Below are 21040 nucleotides of genomic sequence, written 5' to 3'. Positions count from 1 at the left end.
AGCGTTACGTTACACCTTCATGTGCCCTAGGGCAGAGTGGTAGGTGGGTTTGGGAAGGAGGAGAAGCGCCATGCCTGGCAGCACAGTGCATTACAGTGGGCAATGCTGGGGCTGCAGTGAGGCCTAGCGCGGGAGCATCCCTCGCCTGTGCTGAAGTTTACTGCGTTGTTTCTGTCGCTGTGTGTCTCTGTCCCTGTGGCCGAGGTGTCATGTTGGGGTGGCGGCTGTTGAACAGGGAGTATGAGGTGGGGATCCCAGGGGTCATCCTTGTGCTTTCAGAGAGGTGTCCAGTGGGTTCCCCCTGGCTCCTTTCACGTGTGGCATTAGGAGCAGGGTGACACAGGGCCTCTGCAAGCATCGCCCCTTGTGCTCATGGAGGAGGGCTGCCCTTGCACGGCATGAGGGAGGGGAGCACTGGTGTTTGTCTCACGGCTGCGGCCTGAGAATCTAGTGTCAGAGAGGGTATAAAGCCCTGCACTTTTGCTATTTTGCTCTGATCTGAGGGGTTTGAACATCAGAGGTCTCATTGCCTCTGCCCTGCTCTCAGTCCGCCTCTGTCCTCCTGTCTGCAAAGCCACTGCTGGCTGGGACCTTCGCTCCTGAGATGCTGGAGTTTTGCCCTCCTCGGTTGAGCTGCCATGCGACAGGCTCACACCTGCTCTTTGAGGTGGCAGGTTTGAAATTAGAAGTGATTTTTTTCTGCTTTTTTTTCTGTTTGTCAATTATTATTTCTAGGATGCTTGCTTATGCATTCAGTCATGGAAATGTATATGCAGGGTTAGTGGGCTTCATGTGGAAAATTTCTGGTGACACTGGAAAAATAACTGCCTGTTGTGTTGAGCGCTGATAAATGAATTTTAATCAGAGAAAGGTGGGGGGAGAATGAGGGCTCCCTGCAAAACCCAGACCACAAACAAAGTAATTAGACTGTGCAGGTGGTCTGACGATCCTTTGCAGCCCACTCTGTCCTAGCTGCTGGGTTTGTCAGGAAGGGGAGCAGTTACCTGACCTGGTCTCACTCCAGTATGCACCTTAAGAACAACTAAAGCCGTGAGGTAAGTGAATTAAGTCTGGACTACATAATCTCATCCCAGCTAATTATCCGATTGTTTTGCTTGAGCGTCTGTTGTCATCTGTGTGGGCCGGGAAATTCAGCCTCAGAAATGAGCCCAGAGAGTGTTTTTGAATGCAGACAGTGTTTTCGGTGGCGTGACTCTGCTTCTAGATGTGGATGTTGTACAGTCGTGCACAGCTGTGCTTCACATGAGGGGGACGTTAGCTAACGGCACTCATTGCAAGCTAAGGGTTGCGTGTAGGACAAAAGAGCAGCTCTGGAAGAGGAAGGGCTTGTTCCTCAATACTGCCTTAGTACTTGTGTACATCATTTGGATATTCAAGCAAGTACTTAGTAGTAAGAATTTACATGCTTTTTCAGCTATGAACTCCATTTGCATGTTCACTAAGACTTTCCTATCGGGGTACGCTAACACAGCAACCCTCTGCTTGACTGATGTAATAGTGGAGCCAGGGAAGCCTGAAAGTGCTTCTTTCTCCAAGTACACCGTGTAAGCTGGGAAGTGGTTGGGAATTGTGAATTGAGGCTGGTAATTTTACACACCTTTATTTTGTGAGAACTTTAAAAAAGTTGTGTTTTGGTATATTCAGTGAAAGAGATGGTAACAACTCACTTTGAGCGGTGTTAGTGACTGGGAGCTCAGTGCCTTGGTGACAATGATTTGATAGTGTTGGGATGGAAGCTTGAAGGATATTTCACTTTTTTTTTTTTTTTGTTAACAAATGACAAATTACTACCCCAAGAAAAAGTGCGGAAAGTATGTGATGGTTTCTTTCTTAAACTGGACGTTCTAACTGTGTGAGTGGAGCTTCTGAGTACGGGAGAGCAGTTAAAAAAAGATAACTGTTAAGCAAGGAAAGTTTAGTTCTTGGCAACATACTGAGTAAATGACAAAGAATGATTAAAAGTGCTGCCATGTAGAATCAGGCTCATATGTTCTTGAATTTAATTTTTAAATAGCTTGGGTCTGTTCCCATTCAAAAGCCAAACCATTGCAGAAACTGGCGCATCTGAAACTAGTTTCAAGAGGTTTTTTAAAGGCCATTTTCCATCTGCAGTGGTTATTTGCTGTGTGTGCAGAAGGTCTTGCAAGGCAAAAGGTGGCTGTATACTTGCACGGAGTGCCATTGCAGCTTAGTACTTTTAAGAAACAACTCCAACAATATTAACTGCATGCATATAACTATAAATAACATTTCATTGCAGAAAAAAAAAGAGAGCATTGTATTGACAGGCATTGTACTTTGTGTTTTTGTGTGTTTTTTTTTAGGTGGTTCACTGCCTCATGAAGAAATCTTCACTGGTTGTGAATAAAGGGGAGGAATTAAGGCTGAAGTGCAACAAGGATGGACCTGTGACTTGGAATTTTCAAAACTCAGACCCATCAGCAAAACAAGGAGTTCCAATGAGAAAGAGTGGTACACCAAAAATGCAACAGTCAGAGACATAGGCAGATACGTATGCAAAAGCAAAGGGAGTATTGTCACCTCTTTTTATGTTTTTGTTAAAGGTAACTATTACTGAATGCTTTATTTTTGCTTCCCCCATCCTTTCTCACTCCCAAAATAACAGGATCATAAATGCTGGAGGAGGAAACATGTTTGAGGCACAAGGGGAGAGCACAGACTGATAGGAGAAAACTTCTTCCCTGCCCAGCAGAAAGAAAACTTACTCCCAGCTTTGCTTGCAATGGCTTTTTCACCAGAGCAAATTTCTGGATGAGTTTCTTTTTACATCCTTGTTGTTTTGTGGTGAGATGTTATACCGGAGCTCTTTATGTAGAAGCCAGTCAAGGGACCTAAATCAGTTGTGTGAGTCAGTTGTACCATGAGGAAACAAGAAGCATGTACGGAAATGTCTTTTTTAATTCAATGCCATCCATCAGTATGGAGTCATGTAAGGTTTGACCCCAAGCTCTTGATTTATTGAGGCAGTTAGCTATAGGATTTGGCTTTTTTGAGGCTGCGTTCTCAGGGTTAGGCCAGCAGGCAGCAAATGATTCCTCTGCCTCTAGCTCCTGATCTACCTTGTGTCTGCTCAGAAACATCTTAGATGGGGAAAAAATTCCCTCTGCTCTGACACATTTTCCTAATTCTTCCTTTTTGTCCAGTGTGTTCTTCATATTTCTTCTGTTCGTTTGCTCCCAATCTGTGGCTTCATCAGCTGTCCTCAAGCTGCCAGCTTACCATGCCTGGCATTCCCTTTTCCCTTTGTAAGGAAGAACAGTTGCTTTGCTTCTGCTTTACATAGTTCTGGTGATCTTTTTTCCTTGTTGGTGGAAAGAAGTCCTACAGCTTTCACATTCTTGGAGATAGCATTCCTGATCCAGCAGAGGTTGCCTCAGAGAGCTTCCCCTGAACCCTACCAGTCCTTTAGGAATTACTGCAAGGTTGTTCTCCAAGGTGGGGAGATACCAGCACAGCACAGTGATGAGTATTTCCCAAGGGAAGGTATCAGATGGGCACACAGCTTAAAGTGCAAAGCCCTTGAGTTGTCCAAATAGCCATGCAGCTACCGTGAATGATTTTTTTTGACCTTTTGTGTTTCTTTGAGACTATGACCAAAGGAAATCTGGCATGTATTTTACCCATACCTGACAAACATTGTTGACTTTATCTTCCGCAAGTGTTTTCTTCAAGGTCATGGTAATTATCTAAGACAGCTGTGATCATAGATACATTGTGTCTTCCATTACTCAAATGACTCCTTCACCTTAGGATAGCAGGCAATCCTCCTGCTGAGCATGATTACCAAAACATCAGAGAAGCTGTGTGGGCCCTCATGCAGTGTGTTGTTAAGTCTTTGCCTAAACTGTGTGAAAAATGTGCAAGCTTCACTTTGACAGATTCTTGGTGGTAAAATGAATGTTTGTGATGTTGGCCATTATTTTGCAATAGGGTGGCCTTTAATAGGGCAGCCTTTATAACTGTGTTTCAGTGACATGACACCTTGAAAATAGTGCCATGAGCACAGCTGCTTGTGAGGTTGCCACAAGCACCCACACAGTTTTGCTTGTACAGCTGGGAATGAAGAGAAACAGGACCAAAAGTAAAGCTGCAGAAGGAAGCCTCAGTCTTCCACAGTCCCAAGTGGCACATAAAATGGTGACAGGTGTTTATCTCTTATGCTGATTTTGATCTACTAACAATGAATTTTCTGTGTTCCTGTGATCAAGGATGACACAGTGTTGACAGACTTCAGGCATGTGCCTCTTTCGCCTTTCTGCTTTGGCAGAAAGTGCCTGGTTGTATCTACAGAGGCAGTTTGTGTCCCTGTCCAAATAAGTTCAGTGAAGATCAGCTAGTTCAGACACTTTCGTAAGACAGAAAAATCCCTTGATCTGAAGTCTTTTCAGACATGAGCAATGACAAGCCACCTCCACAACTTGTGCTAGGAACCTGAGTTATGCCCAGAAGGCAGGTGCTTCCCAATGCGTACCTGGGGGGTGGAAGCTGTGAAGGAAAGAACATGACTATGAGCAGCCTTGTTTGAGCCTGGATTCCCTGTGGCAAATCCTTCCATGTCTTCTGACCATGACGTTTCCCTTCCAGAGGGGGATGGAAGATGGGGAGGAGAGCTACTCAGTGATTCTGCTTACCCCAACAAGGCTTTCCCTGCAGGTTCAACTGTTGGTGAAACAGGTCTTTGTCCTTTCTTCTATTTTCAAGAACTTCTGATTTTTTTCCATAGTGAGCCGTGCTTTCTGTACAGTGAAGATACTTTGGCTCTGTCTGTATTGGGGAGGAAACTGGACTGTGAGGAAACTAATCAGTAAACTTGCCGAGACCAGGACATTTAGATGAGCTCTTCCAGTAGGCCGGTTTTCTAGCTTAGGAGTGACAGCTATTTGTAGCATTTCTCTGTGTATCGCTGTGTGCAAAATGTCACACTTTAGGTCTGCTCAGACATACTTTACACTTCTGTTTCTGTTAGCAGTCTCCATTCTCTAGCTGTAGACTGATGCTTTAGTTTTCTATGTTTTTAGTTTGTGGTTTCTTCCTGGGCAGCAGTATTGAAAGGGCTAAGACTACTCCTCACTCTCACTTAGAAACCAGATACTAACTTCTCTGTTCTGTGATGAACAACCTTTGTGATAGAAAGCATTCCCTAATGGCCTACCTAAATGTCCCATGCTTCATATTCAGCCTGATACGTCTTGTCTTAAACCAAATGCATATTATCTGTCATCTTAACAGACTTCTCAGTCTTCTCTGTTAAGTCATAGTTTGTTGATCTCTAGAGACTCAAGTTGTTCAAGGCCACTTTACAAGAAGAAAGAAAACTGTTTCTAAAATTCTAATTCATGCTACCTTGTAGAGAGGGCAGATGGGAGCTGAAATATGCTTTTACAGAGTGTTTGTCACCACATCATCCCTTATTTTTGTGTTTGCTATTAATGGCCAGGTTCTTAGTGTTTCAAGGTCATCAGCTATCATGGGCTTCAACATTGGTTGTAAAAGTGTTTAAATTACTGTATGTTTGTGTACTGTGGTTGGCCAAGATGAAATGCTTTAGAAAAGTTATTTTGTGAAAGATTACATGATGATTTTTCAATCAGATATGCTGTTTCTATGCCTAGGTTTTTCTACAGAGGCTAAAAATACCCCTGGTTTCAGGGGAGGGAGAGAAATTGTTTGGTGCTTCCTCTAGTACCAATGTGTGTTCATTTAGATTATGTATTTTACAGAAGTGAAAACCATAATTTTGGTGCTTTTCAACTTCCATTTGCTCATAAATTTCTTCAAAATCCTCCTGTGGGCATGAAACCTTACAGCCCTGCCACAAGCTAAAAGCAAATTACTTTTAATGGTCTGTGAAAATCTGTTTACTGTTGTTGGGGGTTTGGAACTACACAAAGAAAAAAAAAATAAAAATCCATCCCCCAGTAAAAAAAAGCAGTAGGTTTATTTTTAGCGCACATTATTCTTTAGCGTGTCTGGTACTGAATGCTACTGCACATCTCCTGTTGTGCTGCTCTTTTAAGACAAAAGTTAATGTCTCTTAGTAAACATGAATTGGGTAATACTCAGTTTTACTGGCTAAATGTAAAACTTTCTTTGAAATAAGTGCCCAGCTGCAGAGTTAAGGTTATCAGAAGTTTCCACTGCAATGTCAGCTGTTCTTACAGGTCTTTGTGTTCCTTCACAGATCCAAATGTTCTCTTCCTTGTTGATTCTCTCATCTACGGAAAAGAAGACAGTGACATCCTGCTGGTGTGCCCCCTAACAGATCCAGATGTTTCGAATTTCACCCTGAGAAAATGTGATGGCAAACCTCTCCCCAAAAATATGACATTCATTCCTAATCCACAGAAAGGCATCATTATAAAGAACGTACAGAGGTCATTCAAGGGCTGCTACCAGTGCTTGGCAAAGCATAACGGAGTCGAGAAAATATCAGAGCACATCTTCCTGAATGTGAGGCCAGGTAACACAGGATTTTTGTCCTCTTGTAGAGCACCTGATTTTCATCTTCACAGGAATTGATGGGAAGTGCTCCAAAGGGAAATCTCCCCTTGTGTCCTGAGCTTGCCACAGGGAGGCTGGTGGTGGTAGCTCATCTAGAGACTTCTGGAATCTTCTACTCAGATGTGCTTCAGCACCAAGTGGTTACTTTGTGGCATCTCTGGCTGCTGTAGGCAGCCCAGAGAAAGCTGGTGGTTTTAGGAAGCTTGTTCTGGGCAAGTTGTGTGAGGGTGCAGATTGTCATGTGAGACATGGGTTGTGGCTATGCTGGGCAGGTTTGGCCACAATTCATGTTTCCTGTTTAAGGTGATTTCCAGGTGTTCTTTTCACCATTTAAGAAATTTGGGTTGTGCTGTTAAACCTGGGGGACAAACCAGTGCCCTGAGGTTTGGACAGGCTTGTGCAGGCGAAGTGGAGATTTGGATGCATGACTCACATGCCTGTTGCCCTTAAGCGACAGCAGGAAGAACCGATAGATGACATTGAAGAAGAGGGATTCAGCAGAGAGACAGATCTTGGGGGAGCACAGAGTCATCATTTGGCTCCATCTTTATAAGTGAGGATGTTCACGACAGCAACTGTGCTCCCAGTACAAATGAGGAATGTGATGTGTCTGGGCAGCCAGATACACCGCTTAGCTCTGTGAACACCCTGATGAGGCCTTGTGTTTCACCTTCACATGCCCTTGTGCCCTAGGGCAGGGTGGTAGGTGGGTTTGGGAAGGAGAGGCCCCATGCCTGGCTGCACAGTGCAATACAGGCAGGCTTTGTGTGGATGGTTTGGAGCTTGTGATCACGCAACATGTTGTTAATCTGCTCTATAAATACTCCCAAGAGAAACGGAGGGAGAGACTGTCTCGGTGTTTCCTCAGAGGCAAGTACAACAGTTTACTCTCCATGTAGTTTTCGGGCTCCTTAAATATCTCTTGCTCCAGCTGATAGCATGTCTCCTCTAGCGCATGTGGGCGATGCTGGAGCTGCAGTGAGGCCTAGCGAGGGAGTGTCCCTTGCCTGTGCAGACATTTGCTGTGTCGTTTCTGTCACTGCAAGTGTGTTTCTGTCGTTTGGCCAAGGTGTCACATTGGGGTGGCGGCTGTTGAGCGGGAGTGTGAGGTAGGGATCCCAGGGGTCATCCTTGTGCTTTCAGAGTGTCCAGTGGGTTCCCCCTGGCTCCTTTCACATGTGTAGTTAGGAGCAGGGTGATGGTCAGCCACAGCAAGCATCACCCCTTGTGTTTGTGAGGGAGGTGACGCAGTGGTGTTTGCTTCTTCATGTCTCTGGTGGTGTGCCCTGCTCAGTTCTGGCCTCCTCAGCGGTGAGAAGGCGTTGGCAGCGGGGGCCGACTCAAGTCTGCAGCTTGATATGGCAAATTGAAGAAATCTTCTTCCTGGTGATTTGGAATCTAACAGAGAGAATTTTAATGGCTTCTGATGAATAATAAGAAATTTTAATTAATGAGAAGAGAACTAAAGTTTAATCAGTACAGGCATCTCTGGCATTCTCCTTTGACTAAAAAAATTCAGGTCCGTTCTTGGTGTCTCTGGTATTTGTTCTGTAACAAGTTTTTTTTCCAACTGTTTTTTCAGGAATGGCCAAAGAAAGAAACTGCTTAACAGTTGATTGACACAACTGTCATGACTCTGACATAGGAGAATGCAAGTTGTCATGTTGGACTATTTCATTTTTTATGGGGTAGAAGCCTGTACTTGCTTAATACAATGGTGACTTCAGACAACAAGGCACTAATTTGGCATCCATTGCCAGCAGCCCACTGATGGTGGGCAGCAGTAGGTGGCCTGGAGGACCTGGGCAGCCTGCCCATGTTCTGCATCTGGGAGGAAGTGTGCACTGAGTGGAAGCATCTGCTGAAGGCCACCAGCAGTAAGGCAGTACTGTGGTGTTGTCATTTGTTGTAATAACTGGGCTGTAGTGTTAAATCCATACCAGTCCCCACTTTCTCCTTAGCTGAAGACTTAAGTGTTCACCTTTTGTAGGCAATGCTTTTGTAATCAGAAGTATGGCACTTAAACCCTGTAGCCTGAACTTCTGGTGCAGAATGACAGAAGAGGGTCTGTGAAACAGGGAACTGTGCAGGCCTACTCAAACATACACCACCCTGTTACTGTAACACAGGGAGTGCTATGTCCAGCCCTTCTAAACAGTGAGGGGCATTATGGCTTTTTTTTTCTTTTTTCCTTAGAAGTTGCTGGTGGGTGAGAACACAGCATGCATTCTGCACTGGCTTTCTCATGTCTCTTGGGTGCTGCTGTGGTGTGATTTTTATGTGGGCATTTATATCTGAAGAGCAAACATGGTTCTTTGTTCACTTCCACAGCCGCTTGCAGCAACATGAGGAAAACATTATTGTTAAAATATGAATGGATGAAAAGCATGGCGTTTTGCTAAGTTTCATATAATTTGCTTAATACGACTACAAAGTCTGTGTCAGAGGCAGGAAGAGAGTCTAGAATGCCTTATCTAATTTTCTGCAGTCACAGTTTGAAATTGAGTCTTCCTGCATAAAAGCCCTGGTGGAAGGTTCACTTCTACTGGTGCAAGCCTGGAGTCTCACAAATGAGGAAATTTTAAGGAAAGGATTAAGAAAACAAGAAAGCTGTGGAAGCACCAGAGCTGAAAAGCTTTGCTAAGAGATGCATAGTCCTTAAGTGTACTTGACTTGTCAAAAGGCACCCCAAAGCACAACAGGGGTACAGCTAGCCCACAGGGCAGTAGGTCTGCAGTATTTCTCAAAACAGACAATCCTGGCTGCTTGTAACCACCTACCTTTCAGGTGACAAAGTTGTCAGTGGTCCTGGCTCCAGCCATCCCTGCCTCTGAACCTTCATGGTTGGCAGAGGTTGTGGCGCTTTCAGAGGTGGGTGTGCTGAACGCCTTGAGCTGTACCTGTCCTACACGGGAGAGAAGCTTCCGAAGGTCCACCAGAGGCCTGTCAGGGACCTGTTGGACAGTACTTTGCGTCAGCTGTTCTATTTATATTTAAAAGCTGCAGTTAATGTTAGGCTGTGGTTCTTCAGTGACTGATCCTGGCTGTGTTTTCAGTTATAGAGTGCAACGTTTTAATCACTGTCATGGAATGTCCCATTGTCTCATTGATGGTTCAACATTTTCAAGTTTATTCATGCAAGTTGCTAAGCTCTAACAAGTATTGTCTAACCTTAAGTTTAATTTGAAGGGAGATTGAAGCTGAAATGTGCTTGTTGTAAAGAAACAACCGTGTAATATGTTAAAGAAATTTGAATACCTCTTGGAGGCCTGAAATTTTATTGGAAAGTTAATGACTGTTGATTTTTATCCTCTCTGGGAAATTCCAAAGGTAATGAAAAGTAATGCACTTATAAATTGTTTTCCAGTTCACAAAGCTCTTCCAGTCATTACCTTATCCAAAAGCTATGAGCTTCTCAAAGAAGGGGAAGAATTTGAAGTTACATGCATAATCACGGATGTGGATAGCAGCGTACAAGCTAGTTGGATCTCTCAAAAAGTGGGGTGAGTTGCTTTAGCTGCATCATGTATGCCTCAGCACAGTACACTACCTGTCTGTAAATGTTCGTGTGCTTGTCTTGCATACCTGACACGGTATTGGTTTGGATTTGCTGCCTTTCCAAAGATACCACATCCTACAAACTGTTGAGGGTCCAACGACTGGCCAGTGCCCATGTAAATCTCCAAGATCATTGAAAATTTCTGGGAGGGAAATTATCAGTGCTGGCTGCTCTTTCCAAACAGAAGCTAAAGTTAGGCACTTCAATGTGAAGTTTAGGTGACCTCTGTTGGGCTGCCTAAATACGGAAGCACGGAGTGCCTGCACATCACATTGCAATCAATGGGAGCTGCAAATATCAACACATGGACTGCAAATTACATATTCTAGTCGTTATCATTAACAGTGAAATACCTGCTAATTAGCATGGGATTGTATTGACAGGAATAGTAGTAAGCATTCATAGGAATGATTAATTCATTTAAATTATATGGTGTGCTTCACTAACTGGGAAAGTTCTGAAAAATGAACTAGGGAACTGTCTGAAGTGATTGGTGAAGTTGCTGCCCGACATGCCCAAATTAAATTATTAGCAAAATAAATACTCCGGGAGAGTTAGTTACTGGCAGCGCAGCTCTGCTGAAGACCAGCAGCAGAGAGGTCCCCTCCCCTGGTCACCCGGCGTGTCCTGCAGCTCGGTGCTTGAAACACAGGGCTGTGTATCAAAAAATTGTCAGTAAGAGCAGGCCCAGGCATCAGCAGGCACTGGTTTGTGTTTAAGGACACGTTTTAGTCTTCTGGCTATACCCCAAAATTTAAATGATTAAAAGCCATTGTGAAGACCTGTTGGTAACTCCTCCTGTATACACTCCCATGCTAATTGGCTGGACCTTTAGTTTTACTGGTAGTGACCAGAATACATAATTTTTCAGTCTGTGTGCACAGAAAAAAGGCCTCTGTGATGTTTGGATAAATCGCGTATCCTCAGGCAAATAGCGAACTGGAGGCCGGTTCCCTGGGGGGTATCTGGCACAGCTTCTCTCACTAAGTGCTCGTTGCTCCACAAATCCCACCTCGCAGCTCGAGGGCTGTTGAGGTCTTGGTGACATGAAGGCAGCGTGGGACCTGCAGATGGGGCTTTTGGTCCCGTGCCAAGGTCAACCGCAAGTCTTTCATTTGAGAACTGCATTACTTTTCTTGTTCCTCCCCCTGCTTTTCTTTGTTATGACTGATGAAAACGGGGTCTTCCCTTATGTTTTCGTGCTTTTTCATTTTCATTTTATGAGTAAAAGCCATGAGGAAAATATTTTTGACCAAATAAGTTCGACCTTTCTGTCCTTTCTGGTAAATAGCAGGGGATGCTGTCTTTTAAATATTGACTACCAAATTAAATTTTGTACTGAAACAGAATACATAAAATTCATGTTCAAACAGATGCAGAATTTTACCTGAATAGGTTAAAGGAAAAACTACACACCTTTTTCTTTGTGTGACAGAGGTTATCACCACTCTTGAAAATTAGGAGACTTGCTGTAAGCAAGCACCTCCATATAAAACAGACTTCTGTGTGGTTATTATTACTCAGAAGGAAACAAAACTGTGTAGAGAAAATAAAATTCATCTAGCACTTCCTGACACCTCCAAGATTGAAATCACTCTACTAGAAAATCATAGCAAGTGAATTTGGATTAATCATTGTGAGTTTATCAGTCTTTCCATGCACACTGAACAATCTCACAGAAAAAAAAAAGTCAACAACTAAATTATTTTTTCTTTAGTTCCAGCACACGTATGTACTCAGTGCTTTCGAAAGAAAAAGAAGTGTCCAGCTGCCTGTAAGATTAGCAAATGTGGATTGCTATGGACTGAGAAGCAGAGTGGGTTCCAGAGAAAGGCTGTGTAAAGCATGCTGCCAGCAGGTCTCTCTGCAGTATGCCTGCAATGAGGACTTGGGGCATAAAGTGACCCAGTTGAAAATAAAGTTCCAGTACCTTAAATTCACTCTTGTATTTCTCTGGGAAGCATTGCAATCATTAGAGAGTTCAGTGATTTTTAGACACCACTTGTGTACTGAACCAAACTTCAGAGTTGCAGCCACTTTTCACAATAGCTGCAGCCTCTGAACGTTATGAAAATCAAGGCACGATGGTCATTTTCAACCTCTCTGATGAAGACAGGCTGAGAGAGCTGGGGAACCTTATAGCAGCCTTCCAGTACCTAAAGGGGTCCTAAAAAAGGTGGGAAGGGACTCTTGATCAGGGTGTGGCAACAGGGCAAGGCACAGTGGCTTTAAACTAAATAAAAGAGTAGATTTAGATTAGATATACGGAAGAAGTTCTTTACTGTGAGGTGGTGAGGTGCTAGCACAGGTTGCCCAGAGAAGCTGTGGATGACCCATCCCTGGAAGTGTTCAAGGCCAGGCTGGATGGGGCTTTGGGCAACCTGGTCTGGTGGGAGATGTCCCTGCCCGTGGTGGGGGGTTGGAACTGGGTGGGTTTTAAGGTTCTTTCCAACCCAAGCCATTCTAGGATTCTATGATTCTAAGAATGTTAGTGCAAATAAAACCTTCTGTTGGTCCTCACCATCATTGGCATTAGAAGTTCAGAGTGAGCTGAATCTGGCTGCGGGCATGACACCCTTCTTTCCACAGGACTGAAGTATTTGAAGAAATTTGGGTGTCAGCTTTGTATTTTGGACTCGTCTGTTTCAGGGCAGGTGAACACACATCACTTGTTCTTGCCTGAGGAGGGAGGAATGTGACTACAAGGTGCTGTGTGCCCTTGGGACTCCTCAGATCTTTTTGGAGCTGAAAGCACTCTCTGCCTTGAAACATCAGGTGGGAACCTGGGCAGTTTACCTAGTGAAATGCAGCAGAAGGGTACCTTAGAGTGCAGTTCAGAAAAAAAGAAAGAGTGAAGAAAAGGGCTAGTACTTGAGGAAGTATTATCTCTCAAAGACAGCTGATCACACACTTGTTTTGCATGGAGAGATTCTAGTGACAGGTTTGTCGTGATGGCTTATTATTCTGGTTTAAAGTTATGAATATTAATATAGCGAAGTTATAATTACTTCTATTTTTAATTTATCGAGGAAAGATGCTGCATACACAGTGTTTTAGATGTTAATTGTTTTTACCGACAGATTGTTACAAGCAAAAGCAGAAATTTGGGTGATTATGGATACGAAAGGAAATTAACATTGAACATCCGTTCAGTGGGAGTTAATGATTCTGGAGAATTCACATGCCAAGCAGAAAACCCTTTTGGAAAAACCAATGCCACGGTAACCTTGAAAGCATTAGGTAAATAGTTCTTGTAGAAATCTTAAGATTCTTAGCTTTCCCTTCCTTCTACCTCCTTTCCCCCAAACCTGAATGAGTAAATTGCTTTATTAAAAGGTTACTGCAGACTGGTATCATACTGAATAGTTCAGGAAGGGCTATGGAGTGTGGAACTACTTTAATTTCTGTAGCACTTTGCATGTGATTGGATTGCAGTATTAGAACAACAACCCAACACTGTTTCCATCTCTCTGGTTTTTCTCATCCTTTCTGGTTTAATTTTAAATTTAATCCAGTCTTAATGAAGCAAGTAATTTACCTTTGCCTGGTACTATCCCTATGCTTTAGTAATTTGGCAGCACAAGCACAAAGCGTATCTTCAGTACCTGCCTTCCAAGCACTGGAAATTTCACTGATATCGGCACGTCAATGTTTTTTTGTGGGAGAAGTTACATATGTATCTCTATTTAAAATAATGCAGTGAGGAACACTGAAGTGTGCATAGGCAGCACGAAAATTGCTTTGGAGCTCGCCACCATGGTAAATCCACCATCCATCACTTCCTTAGGTTTGGGATAATGTCCCTCAACAGTGAGCAAACTCCCCTCCTCCCTGGTTTAATAACAGACTCATGTAGATCTCAGCTGCTGTATATTAGCGTGTATGATACACCAGGCCTTTCAATTTTTAAAGCTGCCAAAAGTGCTAATTTGATAGTCTAATTAGGGACATATGCTTGATAATTCTGACCAAGTCTGTGTAGTTGGCTAAAATAGTTAAAATTCCTCACCTTTCAAGGATGTAGCAACTGAGGACAACTGAGACTGCTCTGTTCTTTGCGTGCCAGGCCTTGTATTCTCTTCCCTACCAAATTTTTCTTTCTGGTGCACAAATACCCCTGCAACATAGCCTGTTTTGCTTTCCCAAGTAACTTAAAGAAAACAGAAGCACTTGACCTCTGTGGGTCAGATCTCCAGCATAGCTGCGGAGGTTTGAGTGCACTTAACCTTGCTACACTGTTTGAGGGGGTAGGGCTCTTAACATGTTTTCCTGATTTTTTATATATTTTTTTTTTCTAAAGAGATTAGGTTCATATGTAAAAGAGTGAAACAGTGTTAAGTATGAAAGAAAATCTTTTCCCCGAGGAGAATAATGTGAAAGCTTTTATTATAAAAGGAGGGAAGTTCTTAACTAGAGGAATTCTAAAGACTACTGCACATGCAAATGTGGTTTTAAAAAGGGTTGACTTTGGAAAGTTGGGTGAGTAAAATAAAGCACAGCATTATAAAATGTAGAAAATAAAGCAACAAGTTTGTATTTAGTAAAAAACAAAGTTTGTACTTAGTAAAAAAAAAAAAAAAAAAAAAAGCCAGAGAAAAGCTGGAATATTTCATTTTCAAGATACTTTTGTCCCTTCACCCTCTCAAATTTGACCTAAAATAAAATAAACTCTGTCTCCTGGATCCTTTCACCGTTCATTGTCAAGTTGACTATATTTATCTAAACCGTGCCAGCTCCCAGGATCATGGGAAGTGGTGTATAGAACATACTGGATTGTATCAGAATCTAAATCACTGCGGCTTTAATGTTAGCAAAAAGGTTTCTAAGAAATAGTGGTATTTTGGTAAATGTTTTAGTTACTTTTATAAAAAATGGTTTATCTAACTATAAACTGTTTATAGAACTTTGTTTTGGGCATTGACAGCATGATTATGAAATATTTTTTGCACTCTCTTGGGCACAGTTTTGAATGTGGGTTGCATAGGGGCTCTGTGCTTGCACAGAAAATAGAAAAAAGGTCTCAGGGGGACTAAAAATCTTAAATTTCCAGATTTAAAACCTTTTTTTTTCTTTTTGACAATGGAGCGCACTTTGTATCATACCTGCTTGCTATGATATGAGTGTATGTCTTCCTTTCTTCTCAGAAGCATCTGTCAAGTGCTCTGTCAGCTCCATATGCTTTCACCAAGGCCCGTTGCCTTCAGTTTTCATGAGCTCAGGTGCCCAGCTGGCCACAGCAGTTTGATCACTGGAAAGTGGAGAGAGGCAGAGATCTGAGATTGATTTTGGGGCTAAATTCAAGCATTCCCAGGAAATATGTTTCCTTGTCATTGTAGTCTGTCTGTCAAACTGGTAATTCCCATGTGAATTTTTGTAATAGGAATGAAAAATTTGTCTTTCAAAGTGAGTAATCCTGAAGCTGATGAGTTTATTAATGAAATTAAAGCCACTGCAGTAAGGATGCTGCTCCACATGATCCTTTGGAACAGAACTATCCAGTGATAAATGGTATCTGCCAAAGAAAAGATTAAGACCCAGCAGTAGATGAGCAGAAATGCCTTAGTTTAAGACAATTGCTATCCAGGCCTGTCGACGTAGTAAATTTTTCTCTAATTACAGTTTTTAATAGCTTCATTTGTAACGTCGTTCTTAATTACACTTGACAAAGAATCATTAAATACTCTACTATATTGTCATAAGTGATCAATTTATCTTGCCTTTTTACTGTTTCTTTCATTCCATACAGTTAGTGACTGATTTTTTGAAAAATGTAAACACTTGAGTAGAATCAAGCATGTGCTTGCATTTTTCCAAGAGCAAATAAAGGGTATTTATCACCAGGAGATTGAATTCTTTCTGTTAAAGCATGCAAGGCTGCTTTAAGTTGTGTGCCTCATTGCTATATATATCTAGTGGTCTTGGTTTTAGCAAGTGAGAGTTCAAGTTCTGCTTTGTAGATAAGGTTTCCCGTTTCACAGTTGGACGTTTGATCACTGATCTTGAAGTAGTGTAAGTGTGGTTAGAGAAGTGGCAATCTCCTGAAAGGCCCTGAAATTGTTTTTTCTTTTCCTATTATGGCCATCAGCTAAAGGATTTGTCCGTTTGCTTGCAACAATGAATACCACAATAGATATAAATGCAGGACAAAATGGAAATTTAACAGTTGAATATGAGGCATATCCAAAACCGAAGGAAGAAGTCTGGATGTACATGAATGAAACACTGCAGAATTCATCGGACCATTATGTCAGGTTCAAGACTGTGGGCAATAACAGGTAATAAGAATGGCTGTAAGTGCTATTGATTTCCCTTTGAAACAGCAAACTAGAGTCTGTTCTGGAAATATGAAAATGTAGATGGCAAGAAAATCGTGTTTTAAAAGGTCTTGCCATACACGTGGCTTACCACAGTGATGGGTGTGAAGTCTTGCTAGCCTGGATGTGAAGCAGTGTTGAGTGAAGCACACCATCTGAGAGACCAGTCTGCCTCACAACTCACCTACAAGATGTCATTGCTGCTCAATAAGTTAAAGAATTCAAAGTTTGTGTCCACAAACACCCTCCACCACCACAGTTGAGCACAATGCTCCGGACAAAAGTTTATGCTTTTATTTCTGCCATGCACTGTTCCTTTCTGGAGCCCTGGACCTCCAAAAATCCCATGGGGAAAAAAAAAAATAGTCTTGAGTGCTGTGGGGCAAAAGCGGTGATAATTCATGGTAAGTGTGTCTGTATGGATGGTGTAGGCAGAAGAAAAGAGTGCACTAATAATTCCCACCTTAGCTTTTTGTGCCACAATTCCCTGTTAATTCCCTGTTGACCACAGGCTGTGAGTATCACTAATAATTTCTTTCTCTTTGCAGTTATACGAGTGAACTTCACCTTACCCGATTAAAAGGAACAGAGGGAGGCATTTACACATTTTTTGTGTCCAATTCAGATGCCAGCTCCTCTGTAACATTTAATGTCTATGTGAAAAGTAAGTAAAGTGAACAGTCTGAAATATTTCATTATCACAGTCATTGTATTTTATACAACATAATGTATGCACAAGATGTCACAGTGTGGTTCAGCATATGAGAGGCTTTCTGAAGTGAAGCACATGCTGCAAAACTATTTAAATGTCAGGATATAAAAGTGCAGAGTACTTACACAAATCCACCTACGATCCAGCATGACCTTACATTCTGGCAAATGTATTCCAGAGGTTACTGAAGAGCAGTTAGATAGTTTACACAGGAAAAAAACTATAACACCTGGAAAGGTGGTCTCAAAAATGAGCATGCACCATAAAACTTTGATAATGTAACATGGATCAGGATATACAGAAATTATATGTATACATATAATTTGCATTTTTGGCAGCCAAGATAAGCTATTAATTTTCTTTAAATTGTTTGAGTTGGATGTGAAGTTTGAAAACTTGTCAGAAGAATTATTCACTTGTGCCTTTTGGTATCTAAATACATCTGCTTAATAATGTACATCTCCATTGTTTTAGATAAATCTGTGTAGCTTTACAAACGCACATGCTGTCATCTTTACATGCTTGTAAAAAAAAAAAAAAAGCATCAGTCTCAGTTTCAAGCAGCATTCTTCAGGACAAAAGCTAAACTTCAGAATGAATTAAATGAAACATCCAGGAAACTCCATCCTTCGTAGCAGAACCATCCTGTCAGAGAATTTCATGCTCCCAGCAGACAAATATTGGCAGCTGCTAAAGGCAAAGCTTGAGGAGGGGACTGCAGGCAAAAAGGAGAAACTAAGGCAAGGTAGACAGTGCTGCTTTCAAGCCTAGGACAGTGAAATGTGTAGGAAGTGAGTGGATGTGCTGCAAATATGTTGTTGCAGTGCTTTAGCAGTAATAGATCCTTCTCTGGGCATGGGCTGATGCATAGGACCATTGAAATCTCCACACCTGCATAAAATTATGGATACTACTTTCTGAATTCTTCCCATTTATCACTGAAGGTCAACATTTGTAGTGTCAATATTTGCAATGCTGTAGTTTGGGTCTAGAAATGCCACTTAGGCTCCTTTTAGAACATGGCATTTCTTCCTTTCTCTGTGAATGTCATTTGTGGTGTTGTACACTTCAGTTCCCTAGCTGTGATTTCTGAGCTGAGGGCACTGGCAACTTCAAATGTCCTTTGCCACCTTGGGTAAGAGTGGGTCAGAGTCACAAGGGGGAATTGCTGTTGTACAGCATAGTGGAGCACAGTGCTGAGCAGGAAGTTTGGTTTCTGTGAAGGAATGGAAGAAATTGCAGGCTGCCTGTGGAGCCATCAGTTCCCTTGAGGCTGGATGATGTTTTCCAACTTGCGGCATCATATATGTGCTTGGAGCAAGGGGCTGTGGGCTCTTCAGGCTGCTTGGGAGCAGCAGGCTGGGCAAAATACCATTAAAAAAATTAAATACAGGTTTGTCACCATCAGATGTCAGTTCTCAGTGCAGAGCTCCATGCTGCTGCTTTTGAGGAATCTGCTGCTTGATAAATGCTGAAACCCCCGTGGGTCGTGGCTAGGAAACCAGGCTAGGAGCAACACGGTGAATCAGTATGGCTGTGGCAGGAGAGTGTTCGTGGTGTAGTTCTTCTGAATGGCTTGTCTGTGCGACCATCAGTGTTCAGGTCTCCTTCCTTGCTTCAGCTACTGGTCTTGTAAGCAGTAAGATCAGCCTTGGGATACAGTGAGGCATTGAAGCATCTCAGTAGAGCCCTGTTTACCATTCAATGTGTCCATGGCTGACTACAGACACTGCTGAACAGATGATACACTTGACTCAGAAAGAGTTCTTTTGGCATTTTGATGCAACTACTCCAAATATCTTTTCATTTTGAAAGAGGAGATGAAACAGATTGATCCTTCTGAGGGTTCATTTTTTTTAGGAAAAATAACCTCCTGTTTTCAGTAGCGTGTAAGATGCTCATTGTTTAGGTATGAAACCCCAAATGCACAGCAAAATAACATATTTTTTGAAATAGCAGAGTAACTACCAAAGGCGAATCATGTGGGTGGGCCAGGTACTGGTCTAATCGTGTGTTGTGACCTGGCATTGTTGTCCGTTGGGATTTTGCATAAATAGCTGCGATCTAGCTTCTGGTGTTTACAAGTCTGGCTCTGGCATGTAATCAGCAGAAAGCAATCAAACAGGTAAAACAAGATTCATAATCAGGAGGATATCTTCACATAAACACAAATCGATGCTGAAACATTTGCTGAAAGACAAGAAAAAACCTGTGCAGAAACACTTGATTTTCCATTTAAACACATTTAGCAATTGCATATGCTAATCTGAAACAATACTAAATGCTAAAATAAAATGTAGTCAATCATAGTAGGTGTGACATAAAGTAGGGAAGGAAGGAGTTCTGACATTAGGAGCCAAAAAGAAAATTACAACTTGACAAGCAGCATGCTGAACTGAGTTACAATTTAGAAATCGTAGAAATCTCCAGAGTGGCAAGATACTATGCATCTAGCAATTAGTGGAAGAATCTTCAAACTGGTATCTCTGCATTTAGTGCAAAATAATATCTGGATTTAATTATAGTCAACAAAACACTATCTGTGCAGTTGGGGCTCATGCTGCAAGGAGAAAACTGGTCGTGGCATTAGAGATCACGTGAAGCCAAGATCAAGTCATTGCAATATGCAGTGAGCAAACAAGGAGTCACCATGATACTAAAAAAAGATACAATCCAGTCCAGAAAATGTGACTGCAGGAAGAAAGCTCTCTGACTGTGATAATAGACAATACCTGTTAAATGCTATTTTGTAGACTTTTATTTATCTGTGCTAATGATGATGAAGTTGGTAATAAAAGCAATTGAATCCACAGTGTTGTCATACTGAGCACTGAGTTAAAACAGAAGTGACCTCTTACGAGTCGTCTTTGCTGCATTCAGAATCAACATTAATAAGAACTGAAAAGCAATTCATAAACTCAGTGAGATTAGAAGTTCAAGACATTTTTAAGAAAGTGCTACAGGTGCTGGGACAGACGCACAGCCAGAGTTTTATCGTGTTGTAACGTTGCCTAACACATAGCGTATACCTAAACAAACTGTTTGCACATGGCTAATTACAATTTCACAATTTAACCATGTTGGTAGAAGCTTCAGAAAGCTGAATTATGTATATTCCATGAATGCTAGACTGTGTACAATGCTGTGTGCTATCAGAAAGTTCTGCACCAAATGAGTAATGTTGAAAACCCATCTCAACATTTTGCAACAATGTTCGGTCTGGGTGGTTTGCATAAAACACAACATTTGGATTTAGAAATGAAGAACATTCGGTTCCTGTAACATGAGTCATGAGGAGATGCTACGTGATTGAGAGTATACGTGTGTTTTATTGCTACTAATTTAATCAGTGAGTAGAATATTCATTAAAAACTAACACCGTGCAGTCTTGCGTGTGGATTTTATCTGAAATAAATCAGACTGTCATCAATACAGTCTCGCAACTTTCTAGAACATTAGAAGTTCATCTTACATTTTGTAAAGTTTTATTAACTAATATTGGACTATTAATTTGTACCAGGTGAGCAACATCTTTGGAATATAGTCTGGTTTTGCCATTAACTTTATTTTTAACATAATTTGCAAGGAAGCTAAGATAGCTATGGGAGATGAGGCTTCTAATTCAAGTTCCCCAAGAAATACATCTTTCTAATATTTGCCAGTACCAAGTAGGTGTTGTCCTTGCCTGAAGGCCCATCTGTTTTCCCATCATACTCCAACCAGCAGCTCTAAGCTGCGTGGAGCACCAGCCCCAGTGCAGTACAAGAGAGTGCAGTGTCATGGCGTGAGGAACCAGGCAGCTTTGTAAACTACCAGAGCAATCATGAATTATAGCTTGGACAGCTAATACAGTCAGTCAAATATTAGCTTTTTCTACATGCAGCGTTTCAGAAAGTGAGCCGGTTGGGCATT

General features: G+C 42.0%; 1 protein-coding gene across 1 annotated transcript in view; it reads left to right on the top strand.

Moving 5' to 3' along the window:
• The window catches only part of KIT (KIT proto-oncogene, receptor tyrosine kinase), a 53890-nt gene that overhangs the window by 14874 nt on the left and 17976 nt on the right, over positions 1-21040 (top strand). Inside the window, 9 exon segments of the mRNA XM_040555436.1 lie at positions 2346-2368; positions 2370-2460; positions 2463-2585; positions 6224-6502; positions 9911-10041; positions 12929-12934; positions 13183-13342; positions 16188-16377; positions 16965-17080. Of these exon segments, the coding sequence (XP_040411370.1) occupies positions 2346-2368; positions 2370-2460; positions 2463-2585; positions 6224-6502; positions 9911-10041; positions 12929-12934; positions 13183-13342; positions 16188-16377; positions 16965-17080 (1119 nt within the window).

Source organism: Cygnus olor, chromosome 4 (assembly GCF_009769625.2).
Source record: "Cygnus olor isolate bCygOlo1 chromosome 4, bCygOlo1.pri.v2, whole genome shotgun sequence".
NCBI lineage: Eukaryota > Metazoa > Chordata > Aves > Anseriformes > Anatidae > Cygnus > Cygnus olor.
This window is presented reverse-complemented; position numbering and strand designations above follow the sequence as displayed.